The 18,366-nt window shown below is 35.4% G+C and overlaps 1 protein-coding gene and 1 non-coding gene across 3 annotated transcripts; one reads left to right on the plus strand and one right to left on the minus strand.

The window, feature by feature from the left end:
* The first annotated feature begins 8,371 nt into the window (after positions 1-8,371).
* On the plus strand, positions 8,372-8,478 carry LOC141709789 (small nucleolar RNA R71). The gene has a single exon (XR_012570349.1). It is a non-coding gene; the product is annotated as a small nucleolar RNA R71 (small nucleolar RNA).
* A 5,506-nt stretch (positions 8,479-13,984) lies between these two features.
* Positions 13,985-17,871, minus strand: LOC141707659 (actin-depolymerizing factor). 2 transcript variants are annotated; one of them, XM_074510960.1, is made up of 3 exons: positions 17,712-17,871; positions 15,710-15,975; positions 13,985-14,410 (listed from the first exon to the last, which is right to left on the minus strand). In XM_074510960.1, the coding sequence occupies exons 1-3, from the start codon at positions 17,730-17,732 to the stop codon at positions 14,260-14,262; spliced, it is 438 nt and encodes a 145-aa protein (XP_074367061.1). In that variant the 5' UTR covers positions 17,733-17,871; the 3' UTR covers positions 13,985-14,259. The 2 variants fall into 2 exon arrangements, with proteins under 2 accessions (XP_074367061.1, XP_074367060.1); XM_074510959.1 differs by having other exon boundaries at positions 15,710-15,993; positions 17,712-17,856.
* Positions 17,872-18,366: the final 495 nt, after the last annotated feature.

The following is an 18,366-nucleotide window of genomic DNA, read 5'->3' on the forward strand; positions in this document are numbered from 1 at the left end:
ATGAAGTAAATCAGTCCCCAGAATATTTAGAAAATGACTGAATATTATTATTTAAATAATATTCCCATAAAGAATAATCTTTATAAAAATAATTGAAGTAGAAGTATTAAAACTTATACTTGAAACGAGTATTATATAACCAAAGATATACTTATATGAAAGTATTATCTTTATTTGAATAATCGAAAATAAGTTTGATTATTGACACCTTATTCTTTAATAAAATAAAGAATATACCTCAGCAAATAATCGGAGTCATAGATCCTCACATGAATATTCAAATAATATTCATTAAATAATATAAACTGAGTCATAAGCCCTCGAATGAATATTCAAATAATATTCAATAAATAATATAAAAGAGTCATAAGCCCTCGAATGAATATTCAAATAATATTCAGATAAATAAATAAAAGGAGTCATAAGCCCTCGAATGAATATTCAAATAATATTCAGATAAATAAATAAAAGGAGTCATAAGTCCCCGAATGAATATTCAAAATAATATTCATTAAATATAAAGGAGTCATACGCCTTCGAATAATATTCAAAATAATATTCAATAATAAAATAAAGTTAAAGTTATCGAATAAACCTTATTCGATTAATAGTTTTAAAAACTATATCCATATATATATATATAAATAAATATATATATATAATATACTCGGGAACATCGACTCCCGGTTTAGAAATATGTTCACCTTTTATCCCCTATACTAAGGGTATACGCAACTACTTGCTTATTTCTAGCATAGGTATTATGCAACTATAAGCATTGAAATCAACAGATAGATAACCAGATTACGAAACAGACATGCATATATACCCTATTAGCATGCTCCAATATATCGCAAAATTTGCTAATAACAATCATGCAATATCACAAGATAATGCATATACATATATTTACATCACAACAACAGTATAACGGATAGAAAACTTGCCTGAGCGACTGGGGGTTACGAATGGCTCGGGACGAGTCTGGTAACCTATAAACAACAAGTAAGTTGGAATTAAACCAAAATCACTTGTAATTCTATACTTTAACTAACTTAGACTCTAACGCTTGTTTTGCGCTCACTGATTTGCTTAAGTCGCTCGGGTACCCTCGGCTCCACCATTTTTAATAATTTAACCTTTACGAGTTTTAAAGCGATTCCTTCGCGAGTGTCTTACCAACTGCCTAACACACTTACCATAAATGTTTCATACATTAATTAACCCTTTTTGGTCTTTAACCTATGTTTCAAAGTAAGGCGAGGGGAAAAGTTTCGTTCGCGAAACGCCGTTACTTGAAACGGTCGTTTCTCCTAAATCGTGCATCGGAATCGAACGAACTACATATCAAAACGAAGCTCGTAACATGAGCTATCTAAACATGGCAGTGGTCATAATCTAGCAGGGGGTTCTCGGGTCCTAATGCTATGCACAAAAACAGTCCAAAGAAAATCGGACGTTACGACGGCTATGTTTACGCGATTTCCCAATTTTTAACCATTCAAAACCAACCACAAACCAACCTCAAATCCAACATACAACCAACATCCATCCTCATCACATCATAACAACCCCAACCAATTCAATTTAATCATCATACTTATGCCTAAACTTAACTTTAATCATAATTAAGTTCTTTTAATCAAAACCACAACATTTACCATTCCATTTCACTACCATTCCAAATCCCAAACTCTAAATCACAACAACAAGCTACAATATCATCCTACCAATTAAAATCATCTTATAATACATAGGGATCTAGGGTTTGGAGATGGTATACCTTCCTTGAAGTGGTGGGATGAGCTAGGAAGCCTTAAGAAGCTTTGAGAAGTCTTAGGAAAGCTTGGATCTTCAAGAAAAACAAGAAAACTTCAAGTTAAAAAACTTGAAAACACTATTCATAGTCTTATTCTTTGATTAAATGAAGAAGATTGAGAAGGAATTGATGGCTTAAACTCATGGTATAGCCCTAACTAAGCATGAAGATGATTAGGGAATTTACTCACCAATTTAGGAAGCTTGGATCTTGAATTTTTGAAAATTCTTGCCTAATGAATAGTAAAAAGCCGAGAGCTTCAAGAACAAAGCCTTGGTTGCTTTTTGATTTTTGATGAAAATGATTTTTGCTTGGCTTGGTTGCTTGGTTTTTGTGCTTGCTTTAGTCAATTACCTTCTTGCCCTTGAATTTGTGTGGTTACAAAGCCACCACACCTCCTTCCTTCCCATGTCATGCTTATGTCACCTTGCACATGTCATAATGCTCCCACTTGTCCACACCTTGTGGTTTGATGATGTCACAATCCCTGGCTTCTTGTACAAGCTTGTCTCTTGGTCACTTATTTGTTTTACGGTTCGCTTATCTTTCGTTCTCGTTTATCGTTTGAGGGATCATACCCGGGATCTTATTACTTAGGTTCCCTTAACCTTTCTCAATATATTGTATTCCTTCTATGATCCCCTCCTATAATCCTTTAATTTAAATCCTTTTTATCCTGTTACCTTATACTCAATTCTCTCCGTATCTTGTGAATTTCCGGGAAAAATCAAAGTGTTCGGAATTGGATTCTGACGATCTTTACATACACTTATATACCACATAGAGTACTAATAATATCCCATAAGATCAATAACAGAACCCCTACATAGCGTGACATGAAAAGTTTTCTCGTTCAGCAAAAACACTATTCATAAGGGTTTCAAAATTTCTCAAAAATTGGGGTTATTACACGTAGGGTTTACCCAGTGCGCACCCGAAGGGTAGCGGCTGCGGGTTACCTACGATAAAAAAAAATTAAACAAAATATTAAATATAATTAGCTGGATTTGGTTGACATTACAGGTCTGAGACTAAAAATAATATTTGATATCTGAGGCTAAAACAATATAATAAATACTAACGATCTAGTTAAAAAATATTTTATCAATCTGGGTTACAACATAATACGTTGGTCGATATAATGTCATCAGAATAAAATAAAATATACTGTCTATTCAGCTTAAAATAAATTTAACTAGAGCTAAAAATAATTAAAAACAAACTAAATGCAATTAGCTGGTTGATATAACGAGTCTAAGGTTAAAATAAATAATGTATATTATTGATCCACGCTAAAACAAAAATTAAATTTAAATTAAAGGTAATTCTTATATTATTGGTCCGTGTTAAAATAAAATTAAAGTCTACCTTATTCGTTGTTAGGTATAATGTAGCCTTAAGATTGTGGGATAACTAGGATCCGACCATAATAGCCGAAATATTAAAAGTTTGATTGCAGATTTGTGTGTAAAATATTTGGGCTTATATAATTATGGGCATTTTTCAATTACTATAATATCCAAAACTATTTTAATAAAATAAAAATAGAGATGATTCATTAGTTAGTATAATTGTGTCCGACTAAAATAAATCAATACATGTTATTCATCCGGGCTAAAAAATTATACAATTGATTCATGATAAATCAAAATTAAAATAAGAAAATAACTAAACGAGCTAAAATAAGGTTATCACAATTTTTTTATTATTGATACATTAACTTTTTATCATTGATCACGGTTAAAATAATTTACACCAAAATAAATTTGAATATCATTAACTTTTCTTTTCTTTATAGTTTCCTTTTTGGGATTTCCCATTCATTTCTTTACATTTTAAAACTTACCAAAAATAGTCAATGGCTCCCACCATTTTCCCACATTTTCTCCCATTTCACACTACTTTTCCCACACTATCTCCCTTTTATACATTAAAAATCAATGGATCCCACTATTTCACCCACTTTTCTTTCTCTTTTCACTACTTTCTACATATTTTTTAATCCCCGTGCCCAATCATTTTGATAACAAATCAAAAGGATGGAGGGAGTAATTATCTTTTGTAAACACACTTATGAATTTCAGCAAAACTAAATCTTTCAATCAGTGATATTTTTTTAAAAACTAATTTTTGACTAAATTATACACATGCATATTTAAAATAATTATCAAATCATATTATCAAAAATATCTAATAAATAAATTTCAGAGCTTAAAATTTTTACTTCAAATTAAATTCAAAAACTATATAATATTAAAAATAATCTGTGCATCAGATTTTAGGCTAGTATAATTTAACGATACTTTAACAATTATTATCTAATGAGTGGACTAACAAAAAATGAACATAAAAGAAAAATCAAATTTACTATATTAAATTTTATTAAATTTAGAAAATCTACTTAGATCAATTTACCTAAAAATCTAACATTTTCTAATCATAATCAATGTATATAATGAAATTCTAGATAAAATCTTACATTTATTATATATCTTTTGCATTTTTAATAGTTATTGATATGGATAGAAAATATATCCTAAAGATACATTAAATGTCACATTAATTACGTTTGGGCTCCTTATCCAAAACCAAATATAGACCAGGTTGGTCTAGGCTCACCAATAGACTAGGGACGACCCAAACGGTCAAGGCCCATTAACCCTGGACTCATCTCCATATAAAGGGCTCTACCCATCAACCTAGAACTACGTTTTTGGCTTGATTATCTACTACACAGAGATACGTAGGCATCTTGCGAGGATCGATAGTCCCAAACCCGGGAAAAACCATTAAAGCTCGAAACTCAAAAACCCTAACATTAATTACTAACGCACCATAGTTTTTATTCCACAACAATTGGTGTTATCCGTTGGAAGACTACAATAACCATGGTGAATACACGGAGTAGAAACAATAGTGGAACATACAATCTTGTCCCATCGCGAACAATCGCATCAGTGGTACAGATACTACCGCACTTAACTTATGCCTCAACCCAAGGAGAAACCCCGGTATGGGCAACCAAGGCTCAGCCACAAGTGATAAATCCCCTGGCTTCTCAAAGGACGAATTCCCAATATATCAGCTACATGCACTTGTGAACCCTCAATCCGTTGGGTATGAGTACTCAACGATCGTGACCACTAACCCCCTTATGGGATGCCTCTATACCCCGAGGTTGGAGGAAGTGGACATTCTAATCGGAGCAAAGGACAAGGGCGGATGCCCCAATATATACGTGGATTGGCTCCCATATCAAAACACTTATATCTATATTCGAGTTGAACATTTTTTTTTAGAAAAAGGTTCAAGAATTCCATTCAACCCCCCTTCTGTAATTCTTGCTATATTGTTAAGGGACTAACAAAACCAAATAGCGAATGGCTGCATGATCAGTGAATACTGTCACCTTTGTCCCAAGCAAATAAGATCGAAATTTTTCGAAACCAAACACTATAGCCAAGAGCTCCTTCTCAGTAGTGGTGTAGTTCATTTGAGCTCCATTTAGAGTCTAACTAGAATAGTAGACAACATGAAAGAGATTATTCTTGCGCTGCCCAAGAACTGCTCCTACCACATAATCACTCGCATCACAAATCATCTCAAAAGGCTCTGTCCAATCAGGTGACGTAATAACTGGTACAGTTATCAAACTCTTCTTGAGAGTCTCGAATGCCGTTAAGCATTCATCATCGAATTTGAAAGGCACATCCTTCTCAAGCAAGTTGCACAACGGCTTTGATATCTTCGAGAAGTCCTTGATGAAATGCCGATAAAAATCCGCATGACCAAGAAAACTACGGATTCCTTTTACAGAAATAGGGGTGGAAGGTTTTCAATGACTCCCACCTTGGCTTTGTCCACCTCAAGACCCTTTCTAGAGACCTTATGCCCAAGAATAATTCCTTCACGCACCATAAAAGTGACATTTTTCCCAATTGAGCACCAAATTAGTTTCCACACACCTTTTGAGCATCGCACGAAGATTATTTAAACATTTATCATACGAATGTCCAAAGACGGAGAAGTCGTCCATGAACAGCTCGACATTATTTCCAATCATATCAGAGAATATAGCCATCATACATCTCTGAAAAGTGGCAAGTGAAGGTAGTTTTTTCTTGATCCTCTGGTGCAATACAAATCTGATTATACCCCGAATACCCATCCAGAAGACCATAATACTCATGACCGGCCAACCTGTCAAGCATCTGATTAATAAATGGAAGAGGGAAGTGATCCTTCCTCGTGGCCTTGTTCAACTTTCTGTAGTCCATGCATACCCTCCATCCTGTGACTGTTCGAGTGGGGATGAGCTCGTTCTTCTCATTTACTACCACAGTAATACCTTCTTTCTTAGGTACACATTGCACGGGGCTCACCCAAGAACTGTCAGAAATAGGATATATGATTCCTGCATCCAGCCACTTCAGAATTTCTTTCTTCACCACTTCTTTCATGATAGGATTAAGTCTTCGTTGTTGCTCAACAGTCGGCTTACTACCTTCCTCTAGCAAAATTTTATGCATGCAGTACGAAGGGCTGATCCCTTTGATGTCTACTATAGTCAATCCAATAGTCGATTTAAATTCTCTCAAGATCCTCAAGAGCTTGTCCTCCTCACTACCTGAAAGGTCAGATGCAATAATAACAGGTAGAGTAGATGCATCACCTAAAAAAGCATACCTCAAGTGTTCAGGCAATAGTTTAAGCTCCAAAGTAGGTGCTTCCTCAATAGATGGTTTGAGCTTTCCTTCAGCATTTTTAAGGTCAGAAGTACCGAGAGATTCAAATGGCATGTCTAGCTTTCGCCTCCAAGGAGAAGCATTTAAATATTGTAGTTGCTCATTACCATCCTCATCATCACTGTCAAAGTCCCCCACTAAGGCTTTCTCTAATGCATCAGACATTAGCATATGATCAAGTTCTGAAGTAACCACAGAATCAATCAAATCCACCTTTAAGCACTCCTCGTCTTCTGTAAGGAATTTCATCACTTTGAATACATTGAATGTCACATCCTGATCCTGCACCCTCATAGTAAGTTCACCTTTCTGCACATCTATCAAGGTACGGCCTGTAGCCAAGAAAGGTCTCCCCAAGATTATGGGAATCTTCTTATCCTCCTCGAAATCCAGAATAACAAAGTCTGCAGGAAAGAAGAGCTTATCCACCTTTACTAACACATCCTCCACTATGCCTCGTGGGTATGTAATAGAACGATCAGCCAATTGTAGAGACATGTAGGTGGGCTTTGGATCAGGCAAATTCAACTTTTTGAAGATAGACAACGGCATCAGATTGATGCTTGCTCCCAAATCGCACAGGCACTTGTCAAAAGACAACTTGCCAATGGTGCAAGGAATAGTGAAGCTATCTGGATCTTTAAGCTTTGGAGGTAATTTTTGTTGCAGCACGGCACTGCATTCTTCCGTTAGAGCAACGGTCTCAAGGTCATCCAGTTTCACCTTCCTCGAAAGAATACTCTTCATAAATTTCGCATAACTAGGCATTTGCTTCAGAGCCTCAGCGAAAGGTATGTTTATGTGAAGTTTCTTGAACACCTCCAGAAACTTACCGAACTGCTTATCCAGCTTTTGTTGTTGCAATCTCTTAGGGAAAGGTGGTGGATGATAGAGTTGTTTCTCCCCTGTATTACCCTCAGGCAGAGTGTGTTCAACAGTAGTCTTCTTTGGTTCCACCACTTTCTCCTTTTGCTTAGCTTCTTCATCACCAACTTCAGCTTCTCCGTCTTTTGCTTTTTTAGCATCAGCAACTTTTCCAGACCTTAAGTTAATAGCATTGACTTGCTCTTTAGCTTCCTTTCTACCTGGCACTTCATTATCACTGGGATGTGTTCCAGGTTGACGATTGAGCACTGCATTGGCTATTTGACCGATTTGATTTTCCAAGGTCTTGATAAAAACAGCCTGACTTTTGCACAACAGCTTGAGTTCCTCAAAATCAGCACCAGAAGGTGGAGCAGCACCTCCTTGTTGAGGATATGATTGGCTTTGAGCATAATGTTGTGGTTGCTGGAATCCAGGTGGATTAAACTGTTTACTTACGCCTTGCTGATATGGTTGCTGAATAACATTCTGATTATTACTCCAGCTAAAATTTGGATGATTTCTGTTGTTAGGATGATAAGTAGCTGGCACAGGCTGCTGCGGTCGCTGATAATTGTTTACATACTGAACAGATTCATTAAAAAGAGAACACTGATCCGTAACATGAGAACCTGCACAAAGTTCACAGACCATAGCTATCTGAATTACTCCATAGGTGGTTAGAGAATCGACCTTCATAGACAGCGCTTGGAGATGCGCTGCAATAGCTGTAGCTGCATCAACTTCCAGAATACCCGCTACCTTCCCAGACATCATCCTTTGAGTTGGGTTTTGATGCTCATTAGCAGCCATAGTCTTAATAAGATTATAAGCCTCAGTATAGCTTTTGGCCCACAAGGCGCCTCCAGCTGCTGCATCGAGCATGGGCCAAGATTGGGCCCCCAAACCATTATAGAAACCAGTGATCACCATCCAATCAGGCATACCATGATGTGGACACTTTCTCAACATCTCCTTGTAGCACTCCCAAGCTTCGCACATGGATTCTGTAGGTTGCTGTGCAAACTGAGTAAGAGCACTCCTCAAAGCCGCAGTTTCACCATTGAATAGAACTTTACCAGAAACTTTTGCGCAAGATCTTGCCAAGTAGTGATGGACCCCGCTGGTTCAGAATGTAACCAGTCCTTAGCTTTATCCTTCAGAGAGAATGGGAAAAGCCTCAGCTTGATAGCCTCATCAGTCACACCATTATATTTGAAAGTACTACAGATCTCGACAAAATTCCTGATGTGCATGTTGGGGTCTTCAGTAGCAGCACCTTCAAAAGAAACAGAATTTTGCACCATCTGAATAGTGCCCGGCTTGATTTCAAAAGTCTTAGCCTGAATAACCGGATGAAGGATGCTTGACTGAATATCATCAATTTTAGGCCGAGAAAAGTCCATAAGAGCCGGATCTGCCGGAACTATACGATCACCCATGATTACTGGTTCTTTCTGCTCACTCTCGTTATCCGAATCTTCAAAATCTATCTTCTTCGGAATATCAAGAACTTCGTTCGTCTCCTCAGCCGTATCTAAAGTCCTCTTGCCAGTACGAGAACGTGTTTGCATAAACGCTCGCTAAAGTACCTGAAACACAACCGGAAATAATAAGTAACAAGTCTTAATCAATGAGTCCTAATGACCACTGATAGTAAGTACATAAACTAAACAAATACGCCGAGTCCAGCGGCGCCAAAAACTTGTTAGGGCGGAAAACACACGCTAATAATACACGCAAGTATACGCATTCGCAAGTAATATAAAATACTTTCTAGTTCGTTCCCACAGAGACTCAGACTAATTATGTTTAATTAACACTCACTCACCAATGTATACTTACTTCTCAATGTCAAGACAATAACACTTAGATTTGATTAACTAATTATTAATTACAATTAACTACGAGAATTAAACACTTAATTGACACTTGAATTAACAATATCAAACACAGATGAGATCACAACTTCATTACTACTTCCTTCAATAGTTGTTGTTATTACCCTTAGCATGTAACGGTGATGATATTAATCGAACAACACGAAACTGATAAAAGCCAACTTTCATTGTACTAATACCATTCTACCAAGCATCCATAATTAAGATAGAAGTTGAATATGCATCAATTATGTTGAGACCCTATATGTCTACAGAATTTGAGAACATAACGATTTAAGCACAAGTTATTCCTTATGATTGCACAGGGCAAGTAAACAGTTAGAGTTACCCACCAATCATGCATACACATACATGAACCTATGCTAGCATGGCAAGTTCTAAACCTTAAGATCCACTGTCGCTTCACAAGAGATTAACACCCTATCTTATATGTTCGCGATGCATATAAGACGAATAAGCACAACCAATACTAGATATCATACAATCATCACACACTAAGGTATTAAACAACTAACTAAAGAATTCTATAGCAAATTCGTTACGACCCCATGATCACGATTAGCCCATGATAGAACTCATCGTCACCATGGGTTCATATGAAAACATGACAATAACACACAAGAATAATTACTAAAACTACTTATATTAAACCAGAGTACGTCACAAGAGTAAATAGGTTCAAAGTCAAGAAAACTAGCATCCACTGTTACAACGAAATAAAGAATCACAAGAAAATATGCTTCCTCTTCGTTGCTATATACTAAAATGGTCTTCTTCCTTATCTCCTTGCTCCTCGATTGATACTACGATTCAACACACGTGAAACGTCTCTGAAAACTACTTATATAGGAGTCCCACAAAACCCAGCTATCTCAGAAGTTGGAAGCTCAACAGAATTAGGAGTCTAAAAATAATTATTTTAATTTACGTCACTGAGCGGCCGCTCAGCAATCCTGAGCGGGCGCTCAGCTTCCTGAGCGGTGCTGAGCGGGCGCTCAGACCCCTTCTGGAAAATACTCTGTTTTTGCTCCCGTTCTTTGCTACATTCTGCTCCTAACTTCCCACTTGCAATGCCAAACACATGCCAAGGCTTATTCTTGATGAAATCTCTCCACAAATGCAAGTAATACCCTGAAATGTATAAACACTAGAAAAACACATCAAATACACAAAATACTTGATTTCAAGACATCAATTCAAGCTATTATAAGACGTTCTAAGTGGTATAAAATGCCACTTATCAATATACACGTGAACAAAGAACCAAAAGTTGTAAAGAAAGTGATGCACCAATTTAAAACTATATAAGCAGAGCTAGTGGATTAATGATTCCGTACGGTATTAAATTAGTTTATACCAGGTCTCCTAATACCGGAGTAGCAATACATATTGTAGCTTTAAATCAGTTTGCCTACTAACCTGGTTTATTAGTGACACACCAATTTAATACTATATAAGTAGAGCTATACGTTTCAACTTGCGCAAGATTCACTCCACGCTATTGGAAGAGAGCTTACAGAGTTGGAGCAACACAACCTATTACAAAATCAGAACTACCTTTCCGACGATTATATGTTCGATGATTCCCTTTGAATTATGTATTCTTCTATTTCGTACCATACTATATTTCTGTACTTATTTATTTATTAATGCAAACTTAACTTCAAACAAAAATGGCATCGCATAAAACCCAAAAAAAATGATTTTGGTAATAGTTGGAGTTAAAAAACACATGGTTACATAATAATACGAGGATAGAACACGTTACATTATCCATAGACAACGACAACACGATACAGAAATAGAAACTACTAGGATGCAACAATACAAATATTTGTTAACCAACAATATAGCAAGCAGGTCATTCATTTGTATCATCGGAGTCATCATCATCTCCATTGTTGTTCCACGTGTGGGAGTCGATGAACGCCTTCAATCTCTGAAATTTCCTCATTGCCTTCACTTTTTCGCGCTGCAACTCACGAATTTTTGCACGGTGGGCTACAATATCCATGTTAATTTCTTCCCTGAGCATTTCAATAAGACCTGCTGCACGGGGTTCATACGGCTCCTCGATCCAACGTTCGTAAATGCAAACACCGTCAGGATATTTAATAAAACGCCTGTCTGCGTCAATACCCTTCCAGTAATGCACTACAACAGCAACTTTCCCACAAAAACAAAGGTCCATATTTGGGAGTGAAGACATAATTACTTTTGACGTGTGCAACTTCATGAGGTTCTAGCTCCCTATTTATAACTGGTTTGGTAAAAAATACATAAATTATAAATTATGTCACAACTGTGAAGCTACTTTCAATGACCGTTCACGGGAAACAACAAACTACAAATCACTAAAAAATTAATTCATACATGCAACAGACTATTCACGACCTTTTATGTAATTCAGACACGCAACAGAATACAAATCACTGATAAAAGTGAGCGCTCAAATCTTATCTGTAACAGTAAGCAATTTCAAATTACATGTTCAATCTTTATTCACGTGCTAAAGTGACTATACAATCACAATGAATTTTTTCAAACTTCAATACACACACTGAGTAGTCATTTCAATTTAATTGAAGAAGGAAGCATGTGACCTTTGCTGACTATTCATGACAGCATAAACCAAATTGCTTCTGCAATTTTGAAATAGTTAATCCAAAATAATGTACCAAAAAAATCTGTGATAAAGTATGGCAAAAGAATCCGACTTGGATGTGACTTATCATTTACTTTAACTGATAAAGGTAACCACTACAAAATGACTGATAAATATTTCCACTGAAATCTTGTCAACAACATGGGCAATTTTAAATTGCCTGTTCAATTTTCATTCACGAGCTACAGTGACTATACAATTACAATAATTTCTTGCAAACTTCAATATACGCGGTGAGTAGTCATTTCAAATTAATACAATCAGAATGCATGTGATTTCTGCTTTATTTCATATCACATGTTGAAAATTGAATCAGAGGGATAAGATGTCAATCAAAAGTGATGACCATAAAACCTGCTGGAATAAGATGTGAATCCAAAGAGATAAGGTTGCTTCAAATTCTTCCCTATAAATAGCAGTTTCCATTTTTCTTTTCTAGCATAAGTTTATAATCTCATACATATTTATCTTAGCAATTGATGTGATGGAGAGGCAAGAAATGTGTTTTTGTGGGGTAGAACCTGAGATATCTAATATGTGGACCGGTGAAGTTGCCGGTAGGCGTTGGGAGCGGTGTGCTAGAAGGAAGTGTGCTTACTTTGTTTGGCTCGATGAGCCTCTGACAGGCCGTGCTTTGGAAGCTGTTCACCAGCTTTACAAGAAGATGGACAAGAAACACTATGACATGAAAATGGAATTGTGGGCATATTATCAGGAGAAGTTAGTTGTGATTCGTGCTCAGGTGATTGAGAAGGTGCGGGAAGTAGAAACCACCATCAACGATGCTCAAATAAATTCGAAGTTCGGATTGTCCCCATTTGTTTTCAATCTAAAATTGTATTTTTCAAGTAGTGTTGCTTTCAAGTTGTTGTACTTTCAAGTTTTTGTTTTCAAGCTAGAACTTGTATTTGAGATAACAAATAAGTCCTATACAGTAATCCCAACTTAACTATTTTACATTTCCTTCTTTCTGTTCGTGAGCTTATCTAACATTTTCCTTACTTCCTTACCATTTTCGGGTGGCTACGAATGACGTATATAAATATTTTTTTCTTGATTTGATTTTTTTGTCAAAGTAGTGTAGAAATGTTACTATATAAAGTTACAAAAATTAAATTTTGGAGTAAATTACTATATTTTCAAAAAATATAAAAATCACTCTTCGTTAAAATAGTTCACATTTCCTTCTAAGGAAGCATGTTCGGGTGTCTACAAATATATCTTCTTTGATTTTTTCCCCTGATTTTTTTTGTCAAATAAAAGTATTGTACTTTTACTACAAAATTAAGTAAAAAAAATTAAAATTATAAGTCTATATTATGTTTTCCAATACTCCCAAAAACCTTGTTGAATGTTATTAATCGGCCAACAGGGAAAAAAGAAAAAAGGAAAAAAAATAAAAATAAAGACTACAACACTTCACAAGTGGCACAGAGCGGTCCAGCGCCACTTAAGTGGGGTAGTGGCCTATATTTACAAGTTTATATCCAAGTGGACTAATTTTACTAAATTTGTGTTCAAGTAGCCCAGAAATCAAACGGAGCTGTGTTTTAACTACTCAATTTTTAAATGTAATTAAATAAAATAATATTTTTAATATATTTTAATGTTAATTAAACAACTCAATTTTTAATATATTTCAGTTTAATACAATAGTTTTAGATGATAAACTTCCTATGGACTTTGTACAAGAATAAAAAGTACGCTCTACAAATTAAACAGGGCTTACATACCAACGATTCGTCCTAACAAAATAGTACAACCATCTTGGTTTTGACAATAATCAAATTTCTTGCGACGACGCTTTTGGAGCAGCGACGTGTTGAAGACTTGAAGTGATAATAACGTCGTTAAAAATAACCACCATATTTGACTAGCATTAATTTAGAGACCACTGCTTCAGTTCTTTTTTATATGCATACAAAAATGCGAATTATTTGACGAATCAGTTGATTCAGTTTTTGATAAAAGCATCACTAAAAAGGGGAACTCTGACTAATGTGCTATAGATAATTTAAACATAACGAACTTCATATGAATTCGAATACATAGGTTATAAGGCTTCAGAGTATACCAGTACAATTCGAATACATAGGTTATAAGGCTTCAGAGTATACCAGTACAATCGGAGAAGATTCATATGATAACTGGGACTACTCTAACAAAGATAGATAAGATCCTTTAATCATCCTCTCCGACTGCAATATTTATGTCTACGAAATACATTTGTTTCCCGAGGAAAAACAATATTTTGCCGAAGAAGTTTCAGTTTGCTCTGTCTTTGAGTACTTCAAGATCCATCTCCGTAGGATCAGTAGCTTGTATTTCATAGTGAACACCGTCCATCTCCCTTCTAAACCTTTCTTTGGATGTAGCATACAGCATCTTGGAACGAATGCGAGAGGTGGCCGGAGACCTGCTCAAACACGGCACACTTTAAAATGTGAAAGTTAAAGGAACAAAAACATTAAAATTCATGATGCCCCGCAACTTTAATTTTTAGGAGTCAAATTAAAACAGGAGGTTACAAAGATGTAGTGAACCAGATTACAGCCTATACAGCACTTTAAAAATGAAAGCCAGCTGTTCAACATAATTAATTGATTAATTCCTAAGTTGAAAAAAGAACAAACAAGGAAATAAAAGTCGCCATATGCAGAACTCGCAAATTTTAAGAGAACAGTGTGATAGTGTCCTTCATCCCAATACATTTCTTTAGATACAGAGATTCAGACATGCATCACGGCAATTCTGACTTTCGAAGATCATCATAATCACATTTTAAACATCTAATTCGACCCTTAATCTGAAAACTACATATCTTTCTGTCACAAACTTCTAACACTTTCTAGTCCAAGACATGAAATGCTTTCATAGGTCTTCTTCGCACATTTACTTAGGGGCGGCAATATCAGACCGACCAGAAACATGACTCAAACCCAACCAGATACCCAACACGATTTATTGAGATGAAAACCAAAAGTAACATGGAAATGAACCGGCCAGATCAACCCGAATATACAATTTCATTAAATTTACAATGGTTTTAACTTGACCTGAAATTTACAATGGTTTTAACTTGACCTTAAATTTACAATTTCATAAAATTTACAATGGTTTTAACACAACACAACCTGAAATCCAAAACTGCCACCAATACAATCATATTTATCAATAAATTTTGTTCATTTAGAACCTAGTGGGAAAAAATATATATAATATAGTAGATAGTGTCACTAAAGAGGATAGGAATTTTTTTGGTGCAGGGGTCTACAGAATATTTGACATATGTTGCTACTTTATCATCATACACTAGCAACAGATCAACCTAAGACTGATGGCTTGTGAAAGTAAGAGTTGTGAATGCGAATAACAACACTTTAAGAAACAGATATCAATTCGGATAACTAAATCTAAGAAAAAACAAATAGAAGGATTTCAACAAATTGCATTCCTTTTGAAAAGGTTGACTTCAACACAAAAACGGATATGACATAAATGCACGATGACCAAATCAGAGGCGTTAGCGGGTAAGGGAACTTGAATTATAATCTCAGATATCATCTTAGCAACTAGGACGCGTTTCAATAATCATCTACTTGTCCTGCTTCAGCCAATAGATAGGAAGTGCTGGATGTGTTTAATAGTAACATAAACTATGATACTGTATAATTGATTAATTAATCAAAGATATATATATATATATATATCTGACCATGCCATGAAAAATATCTTGCTCTTTTGACAATTCTCAGAGGTCACATAATCATAGTCATAGACAGCGTAACGGCAATCATTCTCCGGCAAGGCAGAAGTGAAATCATCATAACTTTCAGCTGGCCCACCGGTCTTCTCAACAACCACTTCATTCTTCTTCTCATCAATCATAAAAATGACATACCTATGAACCTTCTTCCTCTGCAACTCCAAAAATGTATCTTTGCACTGATCTGCAACACCCATGCCCGAGGAGGCATTTGCCTGGAAATAGTCCAGATACTGAGTTTGGACGATTATAAAAGTACAATTAAGGCCCAAAAAAGAGTAAACTGCTTGCTTTTAAATACTACAATATTCAACCATGTTGATGTGATAGATTAAAAGCTCGTATAGAGTTGGCTAAAAATTAGTGACTAGAGCAATGGAAAAACAAGTAACTTTCATCTGTTTTATGTTCTTATTTAAAAGTAAAATTAACTCTAGTTATCAAGCAATTATACACTTATAGCTTCCTTCTTGTTAGGATTACTTGTAGGGCCATGTTATTTTTCACATGAATTAAACTAGTTCTTTATCCATTATTGTTGTGCTTCTTCTTAATTTTTATCCAACATTAGGGATGGGCATTTCCCCACCCCGCCCGACCCCGATCCCGGAACGGGGCGGGGAATTGGGGATTTTTTTGAATACGGGGCAGGGATCGGGGAGATATGTGTATAACATTCGGGGATCGGGGCGAGGGCAGGGATTAGTGTCTCCTCAACCCCGAATCGTATTTTAAATAAAAATAATATAATAAATATATAAATATTTCAAATAAATATTGAAATATATACAATATATTATTATTTTCAATTTCTTATCTCCTGAATGATTTAAATTTACTTATCGTGATATTATTTCATTAAAATAATTTTATTTTTGTTTATTATTATACTAAAAATAAATCTTAATTCAAATTAAGGTTAAACATTAATATTAAATTTTAAAGAAAATCCATATATTATGATTTACTATGTGAATTTTTATTGCAAAAAATTATTTAAAATTTATTTTTTATTAAACGAAAAAAATAAAGAAATTCTCCAAATCCCCGAGGGGATCCCCGTTCCCCGTTTGGGGCGGGGAACGGGGAGTAAAATAATCCCCGTTCGGGGATCGGGGCGGGTTCGGGGATCGGGGCGGGTTCGGGGATCGATTTTGGGTTCGGGGATCGGGGCGGGGATAGCACTCCCGACCCCGAAGTCACCCGATGGCCATCCCTATCCAACATGAATTAGGCGTAACTTTTCACATTTAAATAAATTTTCTGTAAATCAGATTGGATTTTATCAGATATCATTTTCATTTTTCCCCAGTAGCACTTAAAACAAAATTATTATTAACCCAACCAATCTCTAACCTGAAACTGAAATTTATATTGAATCCTGTCAAGATAATACACAATCATATTAAACCCTCCTTGTAACACCTTAAAGGTTTTATAAGAACTTGTAAACTTAATATGGTTTGAGAGTTTGGGTTAGGAGAGGTTCTAATCTTCCTGCCACAATATTTTACAAATTTTTTCAATGGGAGTATTTGATCAATGTCCCGAAAATAAGCTCCTATTGATCCACTCTTGAGTCCCAAAAATAAGCAATTTAAAAGTTAACAATCGGGAACTAACAATGATTTGGCATAGTTGAAAGGTGCAACTATAGGCGATGCCGGAACTTGTAACTTTAACAGACTCCAAATTTATACTCATTACCAAGTGCAAAAATAAGGCTTTAACTACAATCCCACCACATATCCCAAAATATCATGATTTTATTCACTGAACTCTCGAATAAAATTGAAGACTTGTCCTCTAAGCAAATTCTTAGTTAAAATCTAAACCCCAAAACTGTTAATTACCAAGAAAGCAAACAAATGTAAACAATCAATGAAAAAAGAGCATAGAAAGAGGCATAACAAACTGAAAACAAATTATCCAAGTGTACATGAATTCATACCCGTCTGAATCTGAGGGACATGAGTAGAGTCTGCACTGCAAGGATGTTGAGAAGAGGGGGTTTTGTTTTGTGAGTACAACCAAATTATTTTAATTTGGGGGTTCATATTATTATTTATTAATATAGAGAAATAGATATTTATTTTGATTTTTTTATGAGGAGAGTGATAATAAGAGAGAATAAAATAAAAAGCATGGGAAAGGTCGGTGCGTGAAATATAAGCCCTTTCTTCTCTATCTCTAAAGTGTCACTTATCTGCCGGGGCCCACCCTAATTAGGGGTGTACACGGATCGGGTTGGGCGGGTTGAGAGAATTTAGCAACCCAACCCAATTAGTTCGGGTTTTCAAAATTTCAAACCAACCCAAACCGTTTAAATTTGTAACCCAAACCAATTTGTATTGTTCGGTTTGGTTCGGTTTGGATCGGTTTGATCGGTTTATTAAATATACAAAATTAATATAAAAAATTATAATAAAACATAAGGTTTCAAAGTTTAAAACACTTGAAAATAGTTCAAAACAATATTACAATCCTCCATATTAAATAGTCTTAAGCATCTAATTTTCGACATCAAAAGTACTAATAATATTGCTTACGCTTTAAATATTGGAATGAATCATAAATGCAAAAAGTATAACACTAATCAAACATCT

Source organism: Apium graveolens, chromosome 2 (genome assembly GCF_009905375.1).
Source record: "Apium graveolens cultivar Ventura chromosome 2, ASM990537v1, whole genome shotgun sequence".
Classification (NCBI taxonomy): Eukaryota; Viridiplantae; Streptophyta; class Magnoliopsida; order Apiales; family Apiaceae; genus Apium; species Apium graveolens.

Excerpts from the sequence above, each read along its gene's own strand:
- LOC141707659 (XM_074510959.1), bottom strand. The coding sequence starts at position 17,732 with ATGTCCCTCAGATTCAGACGG. Across the intron at positions 15,994-17,711 it reads TGTCCCTCAGATTCAGACGG|TATCTGGACTATTTCCAGGC; the intron begins GTATGAATTCAT and ends GTCCAAACTCAG. Across the intron at positions 14,411-15,709 it reads AAGATATTTTTCATGGCATG|GTCTCCGGCCACCTCTCGCA; the intron begins GTCAGATATATA and ends GTGTTTGAGCAG.